Source organism: Triturus cristatus, chromosome 3_2 (genome assembly GCF_964204655.1).
Source record: "Triturus cristatus chromosome 3_2, aTriCri1.1, whole genome shotgun sequence".
Taxonomy (NCBI): Eukaryota; Metazoa; Chordata; class Amphibia; order Caudata; family Salamandridae; genus Triturus; species Triturus cristatus.
The window spans coordinates 29,765,135-29,790,720 of record NC_140584.1 but is presented as its reverse complement, the minus strand read 5'-3'; the positions used below and the strand labels follow the sequence as shown (position 1 = coordinate 29,790,720).

Below are 25,586 nucleotides of genomic sequence, written 5' to 3'. Positions count from 1 at the left end.
TCGGAAGGGGCTGAGTCCTCTACAAGCGCAGGCTGTCGAAATGTAGTGGCCGCTATAAGTGCCTGCTCCTTGCCCTGTTGCTGTTGTTGTGATGTCGGATTGGGGCGTCGGGAGTTTCCACGTATTCGTCTACTTCGGCGGACGCCACTCCGTTCCGTACGATTGGAGTTGTGTTGAGTACTTTGGGAGGTGTCATCTCCGGTCCCAGTGGGATCCATTACCTCCAACCATTCTTCGGCGTCTTCTGGGCTTTCAAAGAAATGCGTCTTGCGTTCATAAATGACTTAGTGGAATCATCCATAACATCATTTGAAATGTAACCGGTGACAGCAACAATGATGTCATTTTAGATAACTGTGATTTTATTAGTGATATCATAAACAGTGCAAAGGAGAGTGCTTGAGCTAAAACTTTCATTACTTACCATAACCAATTTGTGTTTGGGTGTTTTTTGTTGTTAGCATAGCTTCATTTTAAAGGCATGTTTTTTTGTTACACTTTTTAATTTCTTATCAGTAGAAGAAACTAAAACTTACTCTTAACAAGTGAATTGTGGGCAATTTTGATTATATCCCCCTTTCCTCCTGTGCACCCAACTGTGGTGCTGGTGGCCTTTGGGCATGGGCAGATTGTTTTGTTGCAGGCCTGATGCTCAGGAACTCTCGTCATACACAGTATGGGATGGCCAGGGGTCCTAGCCCTTGGCAGTGGTATACACCTAGCATCCATAGACCTTCACTTAGTACACACTGGCACTGCACACAACCCACCATGCTGTAATCTTCTCTTTGCTTTAATGATCTTTTCTTTGATAATCAACAGAGTTACAGCAGTTTAACCTATATACAGCATATTGCCAACATTTGGAAGCAAGAAAGAGGGACGTTTAAAAAAACAATTTTATGGAGGAGACAGCAAAAATAAAGCTGTATGTGGTTTAAAAATTGTGAGCCACCCTGCTGAGACAGGTGTGTTGGCACGTATGACATGGGTAGAAATGGAAGTGCATGCAAATATTTTTCTAGCGCGCCAACACTTTGGCAATGGGGCCTACATGCATAGGGGTGCTGTCTAGCACTATAAAGTGGGATAAAAACGTTTGAGAGGGTACTCTAAAAAGGCATGGGCAGAGAAGTGTAACTAGGAATATTTTATTAGAGGTGCTGCTTTAGTAATACAAAACACCCTGCGTATATGATTATAATACCTTCATCAGCTTCATCCCAATTATTTTCAGTGAGAAAAATGCAAGTACTTCCGAGGCCGGGCTTACATCCACCCCACCCTCCAAAAAAAGTAACAGTGGGGAGCCACGGGCAATGGCCAATGGGTCAAGGGAGCTGTGGGTTGAAAAAATTTGGGAACCACTGCCCTATTGTGTCTTTTCCTTGGAGTCGTTAGCATGTCTCCCTAGGAGGGCAGAAAGTTGTCTGCAGGAAAAGCCCAGTGTACATCAGTAAACAGGCACTGAAAACCTTGGGACAACTAAAGTGGCAACTTCTAAAGTTGCATATTGCCCACGCGTGACATTAAATTCGATGTAACCATTAAATCAGATTAAATGCACTGATTCTTTTGATACCAAATAGTACTAACTTTAGTACTCCAACTCGGGAAGTTAGCGGAGTTGCGTTGCCAGCTTGTATCTTTTACTTGCCAATGGCATTTCTAATCTATCCACAGTAATAACAGTCAGTACCGGCTTTAGGGCGGTGTGACTTGTGCCACCGCACTGGGTGCTGACTTCCGGGGGAGCTGTGTTCACAAGTTCATTATTATTTTAAAGCACCTCCTGTCACGTTCGTTTCCTCCAGCAATTCCCAGGCAACAAAAAAATGTCAGGATAACTCATGTGATTAATGTTCTTCCCGAAGTGAGATCGGAGTTTTGTTTAATTGGGGTTTTGACTTACTATAAAGTAGAGCAGAGGGTTAATACACCTGTTGCAGAAAACAAGTACCCAGCTGATTACAAAGTGCATAGAATGTAAATAGGTAAGTGGCTTACTGCTTTAAAAATAGACATCATTTTGTTACTTGCAATTTATAAGGTCAAATCCTTATTTCTTTAAAAGAAGTAACACACTGACCTATTTACATGCACTTTCTAATTGTACTGAATTATTAACTTTTATCATAGAACTGCATGCACGCTGCAAAGTATAGATATGAGCAAAAATTAATGTTGCAAAAAGGATTAATTTGGGCAGAAATCCATTCTCACTATTAAAGACATCCCCCAGTTAAGGTGTCCCTTTTTAAATTCTGAGTTTGTAATTCTCTAGACCAAGCGCTATTAAACTATACTGCCTACCATTATTGATGACATGTGACTCCTACACCCTGTAGTCCTCTGTCTTATGTAACATTTTCCTCTGAAAGAAACACATTAGTTATAGATTCCCTACCTTGAATTATCCCCAGGCTTCAGACTAGATCCGGAATGTTTTTTCATCAGCAGTTCCTCTGCGCGCCGGAAGGTGGCATCGGTCGGCTCCGCATCTGCCGTTGACGTCGTGGTCGCCGGAAAGACATTGCGGCAGCTACTTAGACGCCGCCCTCGCGCGCTGACGTCAGTTTCCGTGCCAGCCAGTGCAGATCCGGAGAGAGCGGTACCTCCAGTCACTTTTTGACGGATTTTTTTCTTGACTTTTGTCGACTTCTTCTTTTCTGAGTCCGTAATCTCCTGGTGCATGAGGGATGCTTGGTTTCAAGGCCTGCGGTTCCTGTACCCGACTGATGTCGGTTACGGATCCGCAAAGCCTGTGTCTCTTTTTCCTGGAGCACGACCACAATCCCAAGTCGTGCTCCAACTGCCGGTCGATGGCGCCGAAGGCTTTGCGGGAGCGGTCCCGAAAGTTGCTTGAGCGCCGGCAGTCGGCTCTGTGCCGTTCAAGGTCGAGGCCCCGGTCATAAGGGAGGTCGAGGGAACTTTCACAGAGCCAAAACCACTCGTCCAAGTCATCGAAGTCCTCGCACTTGGGCGCAAAAGCACAAAAAGAAGTCAAAGAAGCATCGTAGCTCCTCGACTTCTCCCCGTCGGTCGGCTGATGCAATGAGGGATGCGGGTTGCCCCTATCGCGGCCCCACGCGCGAAGCCCAAGGAGTCGACTCTGGGCTTTCCTCCCTTCCCGGGCCCTGGAGCTACTCCCGCCAAACTTCGTACGTTCTACGAAGCGATGCATGCCATCTTTGGGCGACCCGAACCCACCGGTGCGCCTTCGGGCCCCGCGGACTCAGTTGGGGGACCTAGGCCTTCTCCGCCTCCGGCTCTGGCCCCAGTGCCACTAGGCCCCTGTGGATCCAGGCCTGGATCCGGTTCGCCGCCGGTTGACCTGATTACACCTCCACAGGCGCCGCTTCCTCCGGCACTGCGGCCGACGCCGGTCATGTCCGCGGTCGGCGTCGACCCCGGACTCCATCCCAACGTGAAGCCGGACCAGCGTCGCCCGATGCCTGATCCGGCGCCGAGTGGGGTATTTGTGCCCCTGTTCATTCTTGGGGTCCCTTTCGGCCAGATTGGTAACCTGAGGAGTAGGAGGAGGACTGGGAGGGGTCAGGTGACCCTTTAACTGATCAGATGGGATCTGAGTAGGACTGGAGAGAGGAACTGGGGGATGCCAGTGGTCTTAACACACATCCTGACCTTGGCATGTTGTCTCCTCCTACAGTGGCTACAGAGGAGGGAGCGTCATATGCAGTGGTGTTGCGTAGGGCGGCCGAGGCTCTCAACCTCGAGCTTCCTTCGGTGGCGGTCAGGACTAACCTCCTAACAGAGGTGCTTCACCCGGCGCAAGCTCTTCGGAGCCCTTGCTGCTGTTTAATGAGGCCCTTACCGACGTCCTTTTGGGCACGTGGTCTATGCCCAACACGGGGGCTCCCGTGGATAGGATGATTGCCCGACACCACCACCGCCCGGCTCCAGGCGACCCCACTTTCCTCTCCCAACACCCCACCCCGGAGAGCTTGGTGGTCCAGGCCTCCACTTCCAAAAGCGCATTCCCTACCGCTCCACCGTAAAGGGAATCCAAGAAGCTGGACCATCTTGGGAAGAAAATGTTCTCTTCCATAAGCTTGGGACTGCGGTCGGTAAACACTGCATGTCTATTGGGCCGTTATTTCCCACTCTGTGTGGCATACGGTTGCACAGGTGCTGCTCCAGTGTCCGGAGGAGGCCCGGACAGTGCTCTCCCAGGCTGTCACCCCCGGGAGGGATGCAGCCAAGTTTACCATCTGTTGTGGGCTGGATACTGCCGACTCTCTGGACCGGACAATTTCAACATCAGTAGCACTTTGTTGCTACGCCTGGATGAGATCGACTGGCTTTTCAGGGGATGTCCAGAACAGCTTGATGGACCTGCCCTTTGATGGCCATTGCCTTTTTGGCGACAAAGCAGACAACGCTCTAGAGTTTTTCAAAGGACTCACGGGCTACGACCAAGTCCTTGGGCTGCTTCAGCCACCCAGTGCAGTCTGCTTTTCGCCCCTTTCTAGGCTACAGAAGGGGTTCCCCACTACGTCCCGCCCCAGAGCCACAGTCCGCAGCAGGTTGCACAACCTTCACGCAGCCGGGGACGTGGGGACCAATGCCATGGTTCAGGGGGCCAGCGGGCGGGCCAGTCCACCAACCCCCTCCCCCCCCCCCCTTCTGCAGCAGCCTCCAAACCTTCCTAGTCCAACCTTTCAGGCCCTCAAACGCCAGCGGGCGGCAGGATTCGCCATCACCTTCCCCACTGGCGCACCATCACGTCGGACAGGTGGGTTTTGCAAATAGTCCGAAGGGGCTACTCTCTCCCCTTCGAGACTACCCCTCCAGCCATGCCACCGCGATACCACTGCATGTCGGATGATCAACTGGCCCTTCTCCAGCAGGAAGTTGTTGCTCTCTTGGCCAAGGGAGCCATCAAGCGCATTCCTATCCCAGAAGTAGGTCGTGGTTGTTATTCCCACTACTCTCTGGTCCCCAAGAAGGACAAGGGCTTGAGATTGAGCGGCAGCAGTTGACGTCTTTCGACCTGCCTCCTGAAGTGTGTGATGTGATCTTGGCAGCCAGGTGTCCCTCCACTAAGACGGTATATGCCTGCTGATGGAACAAGTTTGTGGCATGGTGCACAGCAAAGGCTGTGGATCCCCTTTCTACCCCTCTTTCCTAGGTTCTCTTTTTTCTTCTTTCTTTAGTCCAGCAGGGCTCTGCTCTGGGCACTATCAAGGGCTATCTTTCGGCCATCTCTGCCATCCTTCGGTTACCAGATCAGCCTCTCCTTTTCAAGTCCCTGGTTGTTAATCGTTTCTTGAAAAGCATAACTCATCTTTTTTCTCCTATTCCTTTCGTTATGCCTCAGTGAGACTTGAACCTGGTTTTAACTTATTTAATGTGCGCTCCCTTTGAGCCGCTTTACAAGTGTCCTTTAAGGTTCTTCACTCTCAAAACTGCGTTCCTAGTGGCCATCACCTCTGCCAGACGGGTGAGTGAGCTCCAGGCGCTTTCTTCTAAGCCGCCTTTTCTCTCTGTGCATCCAGACAAACTTGTCCTCAGGACTCGTCCATCCTTCCTGCCCAAGGTTGTTACTGCCTTCCACATAGGGCAGATTATCGCTTTGCCCACCTTCTTTCCGCCTACGCATCCTTCGAAAGAGGGAGAGAGGCTCCACCGTCTGGACCCAAAACGCACGCTTTCCTTTTATTTGGATCGCACCAAACAGTTCTGAGTGGATGACCAGCTCTTTGTTGGGTACATGGGTGCCAAGAAAGGGCAGGCCGTACACAAGCGGATTATCTCCCGATGGGTTGTCTTGTGTATCAAAGCCTGTTATTCTCTGGCAAAGAAGGAGCCTCCAGTGGGACTGCGCGCCCGTTCCACCAGGGCGACGGCAGCAACTACTGCTTTGGGACATGGAGTTCCTCTGAATGAAATTTTTCAGGCAGTTATTTGGGCTTCGTTGCACACCTTCATCAAACAATACTGCATTGACAGTCAAGTCCAGAGAGACGGCTTCTTTAGCCGTTCTGTTTTCCAGGACTTTCTGATGTGCTCTTGGTTTGCAGACCCTCCACCGGGGTTGGTATTGCTCAATCATAAGTAAACACTTATGATTGATTGTCTCTGTGTAATGTGTGTGTGATGCAAACTGCTCTTGTACCCTACACTGGTATGAGTGGTGCTATATATGCATCTGAGAGAAAGTGCTATATATGCATCTGAGAGAGAGTGGTTTTGGAGACTTTGGTACTGTTAAAGAGTGGTGGTGAGGGAGTCCGTGGTGAAGGCAGTGGCGTAGCTAGGGGGATTGGGGTGGGGATCGGTCTGCCCTGGGCAGCACAACTTTTGGGGGCGGCTATAAGGCTAGCTACTCCACTGGGTGGAGGTGGTCATTGAGGGGGGCACCAACAAACATTGTCGCACCAGGCGCCACCAGCTCTAAAGCTGGCCCTGACAACAGTTTAGGGTTTTCACTGTTGGAACATGTCAAAGTACATGCTCCACTTTTGAACACATAGTACCCTGCCTTAGGGCTCATTAGGCCTACCTTAGGGGTGACTTACATATATTAGAATGGGAGGTTTGGGCTTTGCCATTACTTTAAATGGCAAGGTTGGGTTAAAAGTTTTAAACTGCCATGCCAGTCTGCAGTGACAGTCTGGGAGCCATGTTTACCTTCTCGTACTCATGGGAGCACATAAGTGCTGGTACCATAAACTAGTGATTTGCAAGCAAGTCAGATTATGCCAATTGAGGACAAGTCAATTAAACTTACACCAGTTTTAGGGTCAGTGCCCAGGGCTCAAGGCTTTTCAGCGCCATTATACCAGTACCTAGTAGTCAGAATAGGGGCAGAAAGGGGGTGGGGGGTAAACCTACAGAACTCCTGTTTCCTTAGACCATCTGTGGTCTTGTTTGATGTCCCATTTGAGGTCATGGGCATTGGAAAGTAAGGATTGGAGTTAAAGTTCTGTCAGTGCTTTCACTGCTTTTAAATTTCAGGTTTTGTTCTATAGATACAATGCCACTTTATTTGAATCATCTGACTACTCTGTCCCACAGCTAACTGGATCTTGCTTTAGTGAATTTAGAGGATTTTAGGTTGCTATAACACAGACCCAGAGCTATTTTGTGACCTCATAAATGTTTGTAATCACGCTTCAAGATTAGTGGTAAAAATGTGATGAATGCCTTCGTATTTTTAGAACTCTTGCAGTAATTGGGCTCAAGTGGAATGTGAATTTCATTGAAGAATTATACTCAAGTGATGCATCAGAGGTGATTGCGCATATCCGCTGCTTGCAAAAAAATGCAATAAGTGATCTCAATCAACAGTTCAAGATGGTTGCAATACAGTGACTACATAAAACCTATTTAGGTCACTGCATCTCACGGTTTAAAAAATGTCAACGACTTGCAAAGCAGGTATCTGTTGATTTGAAACTCTAATAGGTAGATATATCATGCAGGCATATTCATCAGACATTTTTCGCTTTCGTCTCTAAATCATCTGGGGGGAAAAAGGCAGCAAAGTCATCCAAAACCTTTCCACCTAACAAACATGGTATCGTTTTGTTTGACTGCATTGAAATGTTTTTGCAAAAACATTTTTTTGCAAGGATTTCCAGGGAAAACAGCACGTATAACTTGGCCTTCTATACCAATAGTGTTCAAATTTGTCAAAAATTAAGAATGTACGGAGCTTTCTTTTGGAAAATTTGTTGCAGATTTGTTGAGATGGGAAGAATCATTAACAATTGTATGATTTCTGAATTCTGGACATGTACTGCACACGTTTATTTCATGTGGTTAGGTACATCCCTGTACTTGTGTGGTTCTTAATGTTTGTATTTTTTAGTGTTATGTTAAGAAATAAACCAAACCATTTCTTTTAATTGAAAAAGTACAAAAATACCAGAGTGGACTGGATAAAAACATTCAAGAAGCAAGGCACTTCACAACTCTCAGATTTAAAAGTGTAACAATGTAGGTGTTTAACACCCAGTTGAAGCATTTTTGTAATTTTCTAGAAAAATCCACACAGTTGGATGTGGCGTATCACAGATCCACATGAGGGTACATGTTCAAAATAGCACTAATGGTTGGAGATAAAAAGAGTCAAGAGCTTTCATGGGGAGGGAAATAACTGTTCAAAAACTGTATTAGGAAATCAAAAAAGTCCTGTAAAAGCAGTTGATTTTTCTTGCTGTATTTGTGGTTCTTTTTGTCCTCAGGCTACATCCCCTCATCACTCCCATCATTCCACAGTAGACGTGGGCCAGTTGCATGACCCTCAGTCATACACTCAGCATACTATTCAAGTGCAGCACATTCAGGTGGCTGAGACGGACCCAGAGCATCAGATATCAACACAGGTATGTGCTAGGAAAGAGGACTCCTTATCTAATACCCAAGCGTACTACAAAATGCTTCACAGATGGTGTTCCTTCAGAACACTAAGTGGCTTCGGAGCACCATTACTTATTTACTGTTGTACTTATTTATGTATTTTATTTTTTAATCATTTTGTATTGTGCATACAAGATTCATGATCATCTGAGTGCTGTACATACATAAATTAGGAGCATTATATAAGACAGAAAGTGCAATTGTAAGTATATAGATCGCATTTACGAACCTGGGTGAGATGGATTGTGAAACACGGGGAGAAGCAATATTTAGTACGTATACATACAATAGATAAAGAACACTGAAAGTATATACACATATAAAAAATATCATGTTTGGGCTTGTGCAATCGTAGGTGGGTCATTGGAATTGGGCCTTACTTACAACAGTAATTTAGAGGTCATATATTTTCAAGAACTAATAGTGAGAGTCCGTCTTTAAACATGCTCACCCAATTTAAAAACATGATCGTTGTAGATTCTCCAAATCTAGACTGTGTGTAATATGTAACCCATGGGCTACTACATTAGGTGCATTTGAAAATATCTTCAGAACTGGTAACGAGAAAGGAGCTATAGAGAGGAGGAAGGGTGGTGATGGTTAAGACGCAGCTGTCTCATATATTTGTTTGAGGGAAAATAGTATGGATAGAGTAAGTAATGGAGTTCAAACCTTTGTGTGCAAACAGAGAATGACTGGTTAAATCTCAGTCTTTTATTGACGTCAGGGATGTCTTGAAGAATAGTGTCAGTGCTGCATAGTTGGCAAGATTCCCTCTAGTTATTTTAGCCTGGTAGGGTTCAGAGGTAGAATCGGAGTGTAGCAGTTTGTGTACTAAATGTGCAACTTTGTAGAAAGATCTGACCAAAGTGGAGATTTGTATTAAGGTGGTCAATATAGGAGTAATATTGTCAAAATGGTCAGTTAGAGATAGAAGTTGAGTTGCAGTTTGAGGGATAGTTTTTTTTAGATGAGAGTAGTCAAATCTAGAGATAACCATTTGATTTGACAACTTCTAGAAGGTCTCGACTGATAATTGGGAATTTTGGCCATGTTATTGATATGTTTGTGTAAACCAAGTTTATAACATAGACTCAGGCCAAAACAAGTGTTTTAGAACTTTCAGTGATGACTGGAATGCAATCTAAGATGTTTGTGAAGTCTAATCAGTCTTGAACCAAGGCAGAAGAGAAATGGGGAGGGATCAGTTGGAGCTCAGTTTAATTGATATTGGAGTAAGGTGACACTCAATTAAAGTAGATTGCCATTATCATATTGGTGCTGTATAATGCCTTTAATCCTTAGTCCTTAATGATGTCAGGATATAGATCGAAAAGAGAAGATGCTAGGATCGAGCCTTGGGGCAATCCTTGTAGTATAGGAAAGAGGCTATAGAAAGTACTATCAACCTCAAAGTGTCAAAATTTATTTTTAACGGGGGAGGATTAAAACTGGTTCATCGTAGCCAATCTAGAGTGCATGAAATGTTTGGCAAACTACTGATCAATTCCTTAATCTTATTTGTATAACATTTCAAATTTAAGTCCTTCAAGATGTTATTCCCTAAATAATTATCAGACTTTTTACACCTCCTCTTTGCAGCCTATTACACTAATCTGTGGTTCATCCTGCTCAAGTACCCTGTTTCATACAGGCAAACTGTGTTTATCTATAACATCTGATAGTTCTTGCCCTCATTCTTTTATTCCACCCAGCTTCTTCCCCACCTCCATGTGCCTCAGGCCATGAAGCACCAAGAAAACTAATTTGCGTAGCTTATTGGTAGCACATCCTACAGAGAGCATTAAATGAGGAGGTAATTTTTCATTTACTGATTGTTGCTTTAGTCAGTGTCTGTTAAAGTGAAATAAGAGGGTTAAGTTGTGTACGAAAGAAATTGGAAGTGCTACAAATAATACAGTTGTAGCTATCTGGTAGAGACTTTTTCGTCGCAAATTCCTTACCTTAGAATATTCCCCAGGCGTCAGACTGGATCAGAAAGTTTTTAGAGCAGTACACCAGTGTGCCAGTAGGTAGCTTCGTTCTCCACCGCATCGATGTCATCCGTGCCGGAAATTACCAGCGTCGTACCTATATAGGCGCCACCCCGGGCGGTTGATGTCAGTTCTTTCCTTTACGTGTCACATAGCTTTGGTCTGCAAAGAGCTACCTTCAGTCACTTTTAGACTGTTTTTTTCTTTTCTTTTTTGTCGACCCTTTTTCAAGAGATTTTCTCTCCAGGTTTGCCCCAAAGAAACTTGCTGGCTTTAAACCATATAGTGCCTGTCACAGGCAGATGTCTGGGACAGACCCACACTTGTTTTGTCTGTGGTGCTTAGAGAGGGACCATAGCCCCATGACCTTTGAGGAGTGCAGTGTTATGCACTCAAATGCACTAAGGGAGCGTTCCCTCAAGCTCCTCGCCTCCTAACGTCGAATGACCCCACAATACTCAAGATCGTGCTCACACGGAAGTCCCAGGACTGTTCCCTGAGCCGTTCCAGGCGGTCGTTTTCTCGTTCAAAGTCGTCGGTGAAGTCCCACCACAAAAAGAAATCCAAGAAGTCGAAGAGGTCTTCGACTTCGCCATGGCCGTCGAAGTCTTCTTACGTGATGTGTGAGCGTCGGCACTACAGGCCTCGCACTTCGGCAGAGCCTGAATCAGGGTCCACTCCACCTTTCCCTAACTTTCCCGGCGCCCCCCGCCCAGCTGAAAGATTTTTATGAGGCCAAGCACCTCTAATTTGGGTGGCCCATCTCCTCTGGGATGCCATTGCCCCATGGGCTCAGGAGGGGCCCTCACTGGACCTCGCTGGCAGGTTTGCCCTCTGTGCAAGACGGGCCTCATTGATCCGGTGTTGGATGCGGAGCAGAGATGCCTGCTAGACCTCCACCTTCCTTGGCGCCCGCTCCTGTGCTGACGCCCCACGGCAGCGCCATCTCCATCCTCATTAATGACTCAGACATGGAGCTGGATGGGCGTAGTCCAGTGCTGGTTTCAGCATTGACCGGGACCATGCCCTCTGGGTCAGAGCCAGTTCCTTTTTGATTTGACAAGCCTGGAGAGGGAGACAAATGGGAGGGCTCTGAGGACCCTTATGGATACCAGCATCCTCAAGATAATACTGAGAACAACTGGTATGAGGAATTGGAAGAGACTAGTGGGTTAGAAACCTCACCAGACACTGGCTTGGTCTCTCCCCTACCATGGCTACAGAGGATGGTGCCTCATTCACTGTGGTGGTGCGTAGGGCAGCTGAGGTCTTTGATCTTAATTTACCCTCCGTGGCAGTCAAGACTTGTGTCTCTTCAGAAGTGCCTCAGGCAGAAGTCGCCCCATCCAAATCTTTACTCCTCTGTAATGAAGCCCTTACTGATGTCCTACTCGGGGCCTTGTCCAAGCCCTGTACAGAAACACTTGTCCCTCTTCTGTCGCATACTTCCAGTGGCACTGGCTATTGCTGACAAGAGAGATGTTGCAAAGTTCACCATATGATGTGAACTGGATATGAACGACTCGCTGGGTAGAGTGATTTCATCATCTGTAGCCCTTTGATGCCATGCCTGGCTGAGAACCGCTGGCTTTTCAACGGATGTCTAAGCCACACTTATGGACATGCCCTTTGTGGCTCTCTCGTCTTTTTGGAGAAAAGGTGGACTCAGCGCTGGAGCACTTTAACAATAGCAGAGCTACGGCCAGGTCCTCGTCAACCCCAGTCTGCCTTCCGCCCCTTTTGTGGCCACGGAAGTGGTTTCCAACTGCGCCCATACCCTCCCAGCCACTAGCCAACAGGCTTCTCAGCCGTTTTATGGCCAAGGACGTGGGTCCCATAGCCCATGTGGGACAGGTAGCCAGAGGTTGGGCTAGTCCACTGGAGGTCAGTAACATGGAACCATTGGGTTTAACAGATTTTTGAAAGGGGCTACTCAGTCCCCTTTGTGACCACCCCTCCGCCCATGCCACTCACTAATGACCGGCTGACGGAGGGCCACCTCTTCTTACTCCACCAGGAAGGGCCGGCTCTCTTGGCCAAGAGAGCAATTGAGAGGGTGCCAGCATCAGAAGTTGGCCATGGTTACTTTCCCCACTACTTTTTGGTGCCCAAAAAGGATGGAGGCCTTCTTCCTATCCTAGACCTGCACCTTCTTTGTGAAAAAGGAGAAATTCAAAATGCTCACGCTCACCCAAGTCCTGTCTGCCTAGATCCAGGAGACTGGATGGTAGTGTTGGATTTGCAGGATGCACATCCCTATCCTGCCTGCCTACATACATCACCTGCAGTTCACGGTGGGCCAACAGATTTTCGGTTTGCTGTGTTCCACTTCAACCTTACAAGCGCCTCTTGGGTGTTCACCAAGGTGATGGTGGTGGTTGCAACTCATCAGCGGAGGTCAAGGGTTCCAGTATTCCCTTACCGCGATGATTGGCTGTTGAAGGTGGTTTTGCCAAAGGCAGTCGTCTCCCACCTCCAGACTACAGCGAACTTCCTCCACTCACTGGTGTTAACTATCAACATGCCAAAGTCACACCTGACTCGCTCTCAGACGCTTCATTTCATCGGGTTGTTCTGCACACACTGCAGTTTTTGGGCAATCGTCCCAAGCAGTGAGTCCAGGATATTCAGTCTGTGATAGCGATGTTTCAGCCTCTACCCTTGATTTCAGTGAGAATGACCCTGAGGTTGTTGGGCTTTATGTCCTCTTGCATCCTGATTGTAACACATGGTTCAAGGCATATGAGCTGCAGAATTCATACTTTTGCATAGATCGCCATCAGTGGTTGGGCTGGGATGCTTGCCCTTTGTTGTTGTCTTGGAAGAAGTCTTTTGTAGTCACGAGATAGGTGGCTCCTCCCTTGGACGATTGTGCGCATGGGCATTGACTCCATCCTCAGTTTTTTTCCGCCATCGGGTTCGGATGTAACTTCAGCGCTCCGGTTCGGTACCGTGTTTTCCAAACCATTTTGGCGCGCAAACCATTGCTAAACTCGACGGTATTGTTCTCGTGCCTTTCGACGTGCTAACTCAAATCCTCGATTCCAGTCGTCGCCGCGGGCAGCTGGGCCTATCGACGCTATTCGGGCCTACGGCTAATGGAAAGAACTCCATTCAAAAAATGCCCCCATTGTGGAGCTAAATTTCCACACAGCGACCAACACAAGATCTGCAACCTTTGTCTCTCGCCCGAGCATGAAGATACAAATTGCCAAGCCTGCGCCTCCTTCTGGTCCAAGAAGACTATCCATGATCGCCAGGCTCGACGACACGGTATGGTGCAACAGGCTGCACCGGTGCCAGAAGACATCTTCGATGAAGGCCCCGACATTCCAGAGGCAGAGGATTCGAAGGATATCGACATCGCATCCGAGGCAGATGACTCCGGCTTTGATGACCACATCACTCCAGGTCAAGACTTCGCCTGAAGGCCTTAGTCGCGACCAGAAGAAAACTTCAGAAGCCCCGCCCCCGGGCCCAGCTCCGAAGACAAAGGAGAAGTCTTCCGGTGCCTCGGGACCGAGCAAGCCTGATGTCGGAGCCCCAAAAACACCTTCAGTGCTGAAAGCGGGAGCCCATCTTACTCCCGCTGTCCCCAAAAAGGCCTCGGCACCAAGCATTTTGGCACCGAAAGAATAAAAGGCCTCGAATCCGAAGGCACCTCAGAAACCTTCGGATCCGAAAAAGATTTCTGATTCGACACCGAAGCCGAAGGACCCAAAAACCCCTTCTAAGGCTCCAGAGCAGAAATCTAAACCACGTTCGGAACCGAAAAACTCGGTGCCGAAAGCACATGCCAACGAGGAATAACTGTTTCTACCAGATCCCATTGATCCAAAACAGAAAACACTGCATGTGGACCCTAAAACAGGCCATATTGTCAGTATCTCCAAGAACAAGAGAAAATCGGACACCCCACACATTCCTGAGGTGCCTGTGAAGAAAAAGGACTGTGCAGCTTCACCATTAAAACCCTTTTCTCCTGTTCTTCCTACTAAGCCTCTCTCTCCTCCAAAGTCTCCTATACTTCCTCCATACTCACCACCACCACAGGATGATGATGACCTAGGGGGTGGGGGTGGAAATAATGACCCTTTCAATGACCCCGATAATGACACTGACATACCACAGGACACATGGGATGACTACAATGACCCTGTAGATCCTCCAGACCTACCTGATCCAGATGCATACCCAACAAGGCCATCTCCCCCAGATGACAACATTGGCTTTAGTCAGCTCATTGATAGGGCTGCCCAATATCATGGCGTTCAAATGCATTCAGACCTCACAGAGGAAGACTTCCTCGTAGATACTTTTGCAGTCACAAAAAGACACTACAAACATTACCCATGCTGAAAGGTGTCATCAAACATGCTCCAGATGTCGTCTAAGACCCTGCCAGGACCAGGATTCTCAATCCTCAGATTGATAAAAATATAAACCCGCCCCTAATGATCCCACCTACATTAAAGGCCAACTCCCCTTAGATTCCCTCCAATGCGAGAAAGCTTGCCAACTCTCAGAGCTCCGGTGATGTTCCACCTCCAGATAATGAGTCTAAATTGCTAGACGCTTCAGGCAAACGACTTGCCTCCCAGGCAGCTACTCACTGGAGGATAGCTAATGCACAAGCGTTACTTGCCAGATATGATAGGGCTCACTACGACGAGCTGGAGGGCCTAATGCAGCATTTGCCTGACCAATACAAGCCCAAAGCCAATGATTTGATTCAGGAGGGCAAGTTAATAACAGACGCATCCATTAAATGTGCCCTCGATGCAGCAGACACTGCATCTAGATCAATCAACACTAGTGTGTTATTACGAAGGCATGCATGGTTGCACATTTCTGGGTTCAAACAAGAAGTGCAGACTACTATCCTGAATCAGCCGTTCAATCAGGAACAACCTTTTGACCCAGCTGTAGACACAGCCCTAGAGAAAATTAAAAAAGGCACTGAGACTGCAAAATCTATGGGAGCATTACAGTCTCCATCTACACGAGGCTCCTTTCGTTGCTCCTTTTATAGGGCTGCATCTAAGAACATCGGCACAGACACTGCTTCCTCCTCTTATAAAACTCCCACACAAACATCCCCCATCAAGGGATATTTCAGAGGTGGGTACAGGGGAAATAACAACAAAAGGAGAGGCCGAGGTAACAACACTCGCACCTCCCCCACTGATAAACAGTGACTTCCCTCCGCACCATTCCACTCCAGTCGGAGTGCGACTCTCACAGTTCCTACCTGTCTGGAATTCCATCACTACAGACAGGTGGGTAAGACAAATTATCCAGTATGGTTACTGCCTGGAACTTATTGCAACTTCTCCCAATATACCACCCAAACAGCGTCCCATGTCCACAGAACATCTAACGCTCCTCAAACCGAAAGTTCTCTCACTGCTTCAAAAGCATGCAATAGGGCCAGTTCCCCTCGAGCATCAAGGGAGAGGGGTTTACTCCCTATATTTTCGAATCCCCAAAAAGGACGGTACTCTCAGACCAATACTGGACCTCAGACCTCTCAATTTCTACATACAGTCAGATCACTTTCACATGATCACTCTTCAACAAGTCCTTCCACTGCTTCAACAAGGCGACTTCCTTGCCACATTAGATCTCAAGAACGCCTACGTCCATATTCCCATACACCCTGCTCACAGGAAATATCTAAGATTCACAGTGGACGGCCAACACTATCAGTTCAAGGTGCTCCCATTCGGGGTAACCACAGCACCCAGGATCTTCACAAAGTGTCTCGCAGTAGTAGCCGCACACTTGCGAAGACAGCACACATCGCTCTCTGCAGTGGTGGAACACACAAAACCTTTCCAGAGGGCGGCCATTCCTAGAGCCAGTTCCACAGATAGTGCTAAGCGGATGCATCACTCACCGGCTGGGGAGCCCATCTCCTAAACCACACAATTCAGGGCAGGTGGACCACTCAACAAAAAGTGCTCCACATCAATCGCCTAGAATCACTAGCAATATTTCTAGCGTTAAAGTAATTCCAAGCACATCTCTTCAACTAGACTGTCCTGGTCCATATGGACAATATGACAGCAATGTTCAGTTCAGTAGTTCTTTATTTGGTTGTTAAAAACACCATAAAAGGATATATATACACAATTCATCATTTAAAAAGCAATTAAATCAACATCATAAGAACTCTGATAAAAGGAGGGATACATATTCACAAATGTGGTACATAAATTCATAGCGATCACAATTTACATCTGACCTCTGGTTGCTCTTAATCTCAATGCGACTTTGATAAAATTCAATATGCAACACAAAGTTAGTGGGTCGGCCGCCCGTTGTAAAAAAAGTAGCGCGGGTTTAATTTGAGTCAAATTGGCCCTTTTCGTGATGTCAATTAGGAATCTCCGTCTCGGCATTGAATAAAAAGAACAAAAAAATACAAAATGAAGGGTGTCCTGCGGAGACATGTTGTCGCAGCCGCAGGCACCCTTCTGCTCAATCGAAACAGTATAGCCTAATGGATCAGCTAATAAATATGGTAAAAGATTGAGCCTAAAACGAGATATTAAAAATCTATCCTGAGCATTATGCAAAAGATAAAGATAAGGTTCCATTCCCTCGGTGGTCTTAACGGAACTATGCACATTCACTGATCCCTTACTCCCTTCTTTTATCATTCTATTTGTATTTCTTTGGGCCAGGAACAATCTTTTTAGCTTTAGTTTATCCTGAACTCTAATCACTGACGGGTTAGCAAAAAGATCTATGTGGCCCAGGTTCTCCAGACTGGTCTTGACATACTTAAGTCAAGGAATATTCATACATCTTTCTCTCCCTAAGCAATCTCTCACTATTTGCCTACTTATCTCAGCTTCTGGGTTTGTCCATATATTGAGCCAAGATAAAATGGGTCTATACTTGGCCGTATCTATAATGTATGGCCTCCCTAGCTCTCTGTGGGCAATAACAGCTGGAGTACTCTGGGGAATTTTAAGTACTGAACGCATAATTTTATTTTCCTCCCGCTGCAGTTGTTCCATGTCTACGAAGCCCCAGACTTCGGCACCATACAGAACTTTAGAACAACAAGTGGAGCTATAAAGATTCATTACTTGAATCTTTATAGCTTCGTTTGTTCGTTTGGTGTCGTGGCGGCGCGTTGCTGACTCCCGCTGTGTGCCCTACCTGGTGTGTCCTGTGTGCCTGCTGCTCCTCTGTCCTCCGCCGCCGCCAACACCAACGCGGCCGCAGAGTGGGGACCAACTACAATTCCCAGCAGCCTGTGCGGCCGGAAACCCGCCGACAGCATTTCCCGCGCCAGGAGGCGCTTAAAAATCAGGCACTGCCTCGGCAGAGCGGGTTGTTCGTTTGGTGTCGTGGGGGCGCGTTGCTGACTCCCGCTGTGTGCCCTACCTGGTGTGTCCTGTGTGCCTGCTGCTCCTCTGTCCTCCGCCGCCGCCAACACCAACGCGGCCGCAGAGTGGGGACCAACTACAATTCCCAGCAGCCTGTGCGGCCGGAAACCCGCCGACAGCATTTCCCGCGCCAGGAGGCGCTTAAAAATCAGGCACTGCCTCGGCAGAGCGGGTTGTTCGTTTGGTGTCGTGGGGGCGCGTTGCTGACTCCCGCTGTGTGCCCTACCTGGTGTGTCCTGTGTGCCTGCTGCTCCTCTGTCCTCCGCCGCCGCCAACACCAACGCGGCCGCAGAGTGGGGACCAACTACAATTCCCAGCAGCCTGTGCGGCCGGAAACCCGCCGACAGCATTTCCCGCGCCAGGAGGCGCTTAAAAATCAGGCACTGCCTCGGCAGAGCGGGTTGTTCGTTTGGTGTCGTCGGGGCGCGTTGCTGACTCCCGCTGTGTGCCCTACCTGGTGTGTCCTGTGTGCCTGCTGCTCCTCTGTCCTCCGCCGCCGCCAACACCAACGCGGCCGCAGAGTGGGGACCAACTACAATTCCCAGCAGCCTGTGCGGCCGGAAACCCGCCGACAGCATTTCCCGCGCCAGGAGGCGCTTAAAAATCAGGCACTGCCTCGGCAGAGCGGGTTGTTCGTTTGGTGTCGTGGGGGCGCGTTGCTGACTCCCGCTGTGTGCCCTACCTGGTGTGTCCTGTGTGCCTGCTGCTCCTCTGTCCTCCGCCGCCGCCAACACCAACGCGGCCGCAGAGTGGGGACCAACTACAATTCCCAGCAGCCTGTGCGGCCGGAAACCCGCCGACAGCATTTCCCGCGCCAGGAGGCGCTTAAAAATCAGGCACTGCCTCGGCAGAGCGGGTTGTTCGTTTGGTGTCGTGGGGGCGCGTTGCTGACTCCCGCTGTGTGCCCTACCTGGTGTGTCCTGTGTGCCTGCTGCTCCTCTGTCCTCCGCCGCCGCCAACACCAACGCGGCCGCAGAGTGGGGACCAACTACAATTCCCAGCAGCCTGTGCGGCCGGAAACCCGCCGACAGCATTTCCCGCGCCAGGAGGCGCTTAAAAATCAGGCACTGCCTCGGCAGAGCGGGTTGTTCGTTTGGTGTCGTGGGGGCGCGTTGCTGACTCCCGCTGTGTGCCCTACCTGGTGTGTCCTGTGTGCCTGCTGCTCCTCTGTCCTCCGCCGCCGCCAACACCAACGCGGCCGCAGAGTGGGGACCAACTACAATTCCCAGCAGCCTGTGCGGCCGGAAACCCGCCGACAGCATTTCCCGCGCCAGGAGGCGCTTAAAAATCAGGCACTGCCTCGGCAGAGCGGGTTGTTCGTTTGGTGTCGTGGGGGCGCGTTGCTGACTCCCGCTGTGTGCCCTACCTGGTGTGTCCTGTGTGCCTGCTGCTCCTCTGTCCTCCGCCGCCGCCAACACCAACGCGGCCGCAGAGTGGGGACCAACTACAATTCCCAGCAGCCTGTGCGGCCGGAAACCCGCCGACAGCATTTCCCGCGCCAGGAGGCGCTTAAAAATCAGGCACTGCCTCGGCAGAGCGGGTTGTTCGTTTGGTGTCGTCGGGGCGCGTTGCTGACTCCCGCTGTGTGCCCTACCTGGTGTGTCCTGTGTGCCTGCTGCTCCTCTGTCCTCCGCCGCCGCCAACACCAACGCGGCCGCAGAGTGGGGACCAACTACAATTCCCAGCAGCCTGTGCGGCCGGAAACCCGCCGACAGCATTTCCCGCACCAGGAGGCGCTTAAAAATCAGGCACTGCCTCGGCAGAGCGGGTTGTTCGTTTGGTGTCGTGGGGGCGCGTTGCTGACTCCCGCTGTGTGCCCTACCTGGTGTGTCCTGTGTGCCTGCTGCTCCTCTGTCCTCCGCCGCCGCCAACACCAACGCGGCCGCAGAGTGGGGACCAACTACAATTCCCAGCAGCCTGTGCGGCCGGAAACCCGCCGACAGCATTTCCCGCGCCAGGAGGCGCTTAAAAATCAGGCACTGCCTCGGCAGAGCGGGTTGTTCGTTTGGTGTCGTGGGGGCGCGTTGCTGACTCCCGCTGTGTGCCCTACCTGGTGTGTCCTGTGTGCCTGCTGCTCCTCTGTCCTCCGCCGCCGCCAACACCAACGCGGCCGCAGAGTGGGGACCAACTACAATTCCCAGCAGCCTGTGCGGCCGGAAACCCGCCGACAGCATTTCCCGCGCCAGGAGGCGCTTAAAAATCAGGCACTGCCTCCGCGTCGCGGGACGCGCGCGGGCGCTGCCGGGCTAAGCCCGGGCAAAGGGCGGGCCCTCTGAGGCCCTCAGAGGTCGTCAGTGGTCGGGCGGGCCACCTATCTAAGCTGCAGACAGGTGAGAGAAGCGATATGGCCACTAGGGGGAAGCGCTCTGCTATTCAAAGTGGCAGACCTGATGTGGCATATCCGAGTACACCGCTATCCTTGGAAATCATGCTGGATAATGCTTTCAACATGGTTGCCAATGAAATTGCGAGTACAGAGAGACGGATGTCACTGGAGCTCTTACGTGCACTCCCTGAACCTGGGGACACAAGTATAGCACACACCATACCCTTATCTCCAACTGTTATAGTGTCTAAGTCCAATGTGCCCTACCTACCATCTGTCACCCTTGAGGAGGAAAGCGACACTATTATTCTTGACTCCCAGCTCGACACGACTGAATATGTCCCTATACCTCATGTATCCCCGAAAGCTAAACCTGCTGGAGGAAAAAGGAAAAGAGGCCCCCCAAAATCCTTAAATAATAAAAGGAAACCAGCTCTATATAACAAGGGCCAACCCACACCGCAGAGTATGTGGACTAGAGGGAAGCAAAAAATAACAGGGGGCAGTAGTGCTACGACTGATGAAGCACAATTGGCCGAAGAACCTTTGGATATTACTTCCCCCAGTAATGGCATAAACTGTATATACACACAGACTGAGCCAGCTAGTGAAAGTATTACAGCAATGAAATCAAATGTGAATTTTATGGAAACCATTGTTGATACCGTTTTTAAACAGTTAGAATGTCAAATGATCAAACAGTTTAATAATATTTTTAAAAGATTAGACCGCATTGAAACCTTGATTAAGAATGAAGATGTTAAGAGGAAGGGGGCCATTAGTCTTGACTTAATGAGGGGCGAGCGCTTTTTGAAAGATTTAGAAACTGCTAATAAGGGCTTTTTCAGCGAGGGGCAAAATGCCTCCAGAAAAGTTACTATTGGTAATACTGCATCGAAAGGCGCCAATGAAGGGAGAAATTACACTCCAAAAACCCCCCAGCACACCCCGACTATAGTCACAGAACCAATATGCCCCAACACTATAGCCACTAATATGCTAAAGGATGCTCCCACCCCGCATGCCACAGGGAGGAAGGTACCTATCAACACTGCATTAGACAAGGGCAATACAACTACCACAAGGCCAACAACGCACTCGGGGCCTGTCCTCAATTTGCCTCCCGACGCCTGCCCTTATGTAATAATTTTGGCAGGTGTACCTCAGCTAAGGGAGGGACAGAGCGAGTCATGGATGCAGTTAAATAATAAATGTATAGATTGGCTATCTAAACACAAAGGGGTAGGACCTAACATTATGAGAGAAATTTTGACCACTCGACGGGTGAGCTGGGTTGGGCCACTACCAAAGAATATAGAAGGGGATTGTATTGTCATCAATTTTAGAAATTTATCCTTGGTAGTACTAATATGTGTTTTTCCCTATCTACTGATATAACCTCTTTGCCATTGGGTTATTTTTACAGACCTCATTATAGACCACCCAGCCCAATTTTTTCACCCTTCCCCCTACATAATAGGTATAGTGCCCTGTCTGATCTGGGCACTTTGGACTGACCATCGACCATCTCGTCAGAGTCAGTAATCAGGAATTATTCCAATACACCCGGGCCAGCAGGGGATTCACTTATTAATTCAACTATAGTGATTGCTAATGATGATAAGAGGCCCAAGGGCAATAGTTATGTTTTTACATCGGCACCATTTACCAACAATCTGACAATCCTGAGTTGGAATATAGCAGGTTTAAATGCTAAAGTTACAAATAGGGACTGGGAGGATTGGGTTTCTAAAATTGATATTTTAATGTTTCAAGAAACTTGGTGCACCACTCCTCTTCTCTTTGATGGTTTCAGTTGTTTTAATCAAACTGCTTCTATACCTGCTATAGGTAGACCTAGCGGGGGATTATCAACATGGGTCAAAATAGGTGCAGATGTCAAAATTGAACCACTGGAAACACACAATAGAAATTTCCAGGCATTACTTTATATTAGCAGAGTTCGAATATGTTTAATAAACTTTTATAATAATGATTTTAAAACACATCCCAATATGAATTTTATAAAGCTGTTTAATTTTATTGATGATATCATTGAAGGACAAAAGTGTGGTAAACTTGATGGGATATGTGTAGGAGGTGATTTTAATGCACATATTCACCGTCAAACTCCTCCCTGTAAAAGAGGTGAAGAATTATCCAACCTTCTCGCCACAAGGGACCTAATTAATGTCATGGAAAAAGCAAACACCATGGAGAATATCCGCCCCGTGGCTACTTATATTGGGCATGGGAGTGCTTCCACAATTGACTATGTATTTATGACTCCTACGCTTGTGGATCTTTTATTAGAGGCCACAGTAGTTAGGTGTATACATAGCGACCATTACCCCATCCTATCCACTCTTAAACTTCCTCATAAAAAGCTGAAGCGGATAGAAATAGGGGCTAAAAACTTAGTCGTGTCGACGGATAAGCTAAGGGTGGTTTGGAAGGGGATTGACAATAAGGGGGTGCTAGCCCGAGTTGTAAAATCCTATCCTGGATTAGTATTCACCTGCCTGTCCTCCGACCACCCTGACTATGCGATTGTGGAAGCATTCACGAAACTGTGTAAGACTATAAAAAAGGAGATATCCAAGCCAGTCTTAATTAATACTAACATTACCCCCAGATGGTTTGACAACTCCTGCTCTAGAGCAAATAGAGATCTGAGAGCTGCCCTAAAGACTGACCCACTAGATCAGTCTTTGGTGAGGACCCTGAGGTCTAGTTACAAACGTGCTCTAAGAATACGATCCGAAGAGCTTTTAAAAACCCATTGGGAATCACTTGTACGAACTGCAGCAACAAGGGATGTTGCCGGGTTTTGGAGAGAGGTCAAGAATCTGAAATCATTTGGCTCCAATATTACTCCCATAACTTGTAGTATACCAGGGGACGTATGGGTGAAGCATTTCACAAATATTTACATGGCATCGACTCCTCCTATGGAACATTGTCAATTATCTAAGTTTCCGCACATTTCAATAACGGAAGTAGAGGATGCAATTCTTCAAAGCGCAGGAAACAAAGCGCCAGGGCCTGATGGAGTATCTATTGATTTAATAAAATCAGAGCCTGACCTATGGTCCCCACTTTTGTGTAATGTTTTTAATAACTTATCTACTACTTCTCTGCCTGATTCTTGGTCCAATAGCACCATCGTACCTATTTTTAAAAAAGGGGACAGACTTGATCCTGGGAGTTATCGCCCGATATCATTAATTGACAACACATTGAAGATTCTGGGCAGGGTCATTTTTAACAAGATTAGTATTTGGGCCGAAGAAAATAAAATTTTACACCCATGCCAGTTAGGTTTTAGAAGCAACGTAGGGACGGTTGAGCAGTGCTTGAACCTAAACTTAGTTTTAGACAAATATACTATAGCTAAAAAATCCCCACTTTACCTAGGTTTTATGGATCTAAGCTCTGCTTTTGATTTTGTCAACCGATCACGTCTATGGACAGCCTTGCTGAGATATGGTATGGACGAATCTCTGGTCCAATTTCTGGCCCATTTACACAGTGACCTAAAAGCCTGTGTTCGTATTAATAACGATGGAGAAGTTTCGGGCGAGATTTTAATCGGCAGGGGAGTAAGACAAGGCTGGGTCTTGGCTCCCCTGCTTTTTATTTTATATATAAATGAATTAAGTACATCCTTGGATAAATTGACTACTGATGTCCCGCTCGTTAACGGCAAACCCCTCCCTGTATTGCTTTATGCCGACGATGCGGTACTTTTGGGCCGTACACCTAATGCACTTCGCACTTTAATTTCAGGCTTTGTCTCCTATATGGCCGACCTTGACTTATGCACAAATTTTAAAAAATCTTATATAATGTCCTGTGGGCCAAAGAAACATAAAATCCGCCATATTATGTCAGGGAACAATGTTTTAAACAGCACTAGCACTTTCCCTTATCTAGGTCTGTTGTTTTCCGACTTCGGATCCTGGCAACCTCATGTTGCCAGAGGGAGGAATAAACTGGGCAAAGCCATTAACTCTATAATTACTCTACGCCAACCAAAGAATACTGAAGTCATTCTATCATTTTTACAAATCTATAAAACCCAGTGCGTCCCTACAGGAACCTACGGTGCCGAGGTGTGGGGATACTCGAGTTGCACGAACATTCAGATAGAAGAAAATTAATTCTGTAGGAAGGTACTGGGGGGAGTTATCTCTGCACCATCATACGTGTGCCATAGAGAATTGAATCTCCCATATATAGAGGACTTTATAAAATCTAGACCTGCTCTGTTTTGGTTCAAAATTTGGCGTAACCCAGCCGCCTCACTGACCCGTGACATAATTGTAGATTGTCTAAAAAGTGAGCGGGCTAAATATATTCCCTGGCTTAACGCGGTACAGATGAGCCTTCTAAGCGTTGAAATGGGGCATCTTTTCTCAGCACCCGAAACAATCGACTCATCACATAAGACTATAGTGAAAAGGGCCTTATTTGATCTGTATCGAGTGAACAGAGAAACAATTGAATTTACAAAGCCAGTAATTATTGGGTACATGCCATTACAAGTATTATGTACTAAGCCACCCAACATGCCCCAAGGCTATCTATGCAAGAAACTGGGCAGATGGAACCGGAGTTTGCTGTTTAGATTTAGGGATGGGAGTGTGGTAAACTTACTCTGCTTCCCCTTAGGCTACACCCATAATTTGGGGAACTCATTTTGCCCATGTAACCAGGGTGGAAAGCAAAGTTTGCTGCATTTTACATTGTTCTGTGGCTTTTATGTAAAATATACCAAACACTTTCTTATCCCTTATCTGAGAACCAATGCCCTGACGGATTTTAATGAGGCTTTTAGAGTTTTACGGATGCTAGGTACTGACGATGTAATTTACAGAGTCAGTTACTTTCTCCAAAATGCTGTCCGTTCCCGTGCCTCAATGAACCCGACCTAAAGTGTGTTGATTATTCTGCCCACTCAACATATTGTATTTTGCATATTGGTTGTCCATTTACCTTAATGAATTTGGTTTGACAGCCTGTTTATTACTTGCTTATTGTATTTTTGTATATTGGGTGTACCATTAGATATGCTGTTTTTAAGATTAGTTTCCAATAATGTATAAGGTTGTTTTATTACTTGTACATTGCATATTTGCACATTGGATGTACTTTAGACATGTTGTTTTCTTAAGATTTGTTTTATCGTTCATTGGGATGACTTTTTATGTATTTTAATGGATGCATCTGAATTATTTTTTGTACTATCTTCATATTGATATTTGCACTTATTTGACTGTGTATAAGAATGCTGATGTTATTTTGTATGTACTTTTATGGATGTTTTTGAATATATCCGAATAAAGATCATTTGAATTGAATTGAATTGATTCATTACTTGTTCTGGGGACCATCGCCCTAACCTCCGCCCGTAATTAGTTATTGCACCGTTTGATGATATTAATTTCCCACATCTCTCTTCTACCAAGGGGG

At 47.5% G+C, this 25,586-nt stretch overlaps 1 protein-coding gene across 3 annotated transcripts in view; it reads left to right on the top strand.

Annotated features, from left to right (window-relative positions):
- The window catches only part of PRDM10 (PR/SET domain 10), a 1,096,800-nt gene that overhangs the window by 830,816 nt on the left and 240,398 nt on the right, over positions 1-25,586 (top strand). The window contains exon 20 of one of the 3 annotated variants that reach the window (XM_085647205.1): positions 8,214-8,354. The exons of the other annotated variants lie outside the window; for them this stretch is intronic. Within the exon in view, the coding sequence (XP_085503331.1) occupies positions 8,214-8,354 (141 nt within the window). The remainder of the gene's footprint in view (positions 1-8,213; positions 8,355-25,586) is intronic. 3 annotated transcript variants of the gene reach the window in all.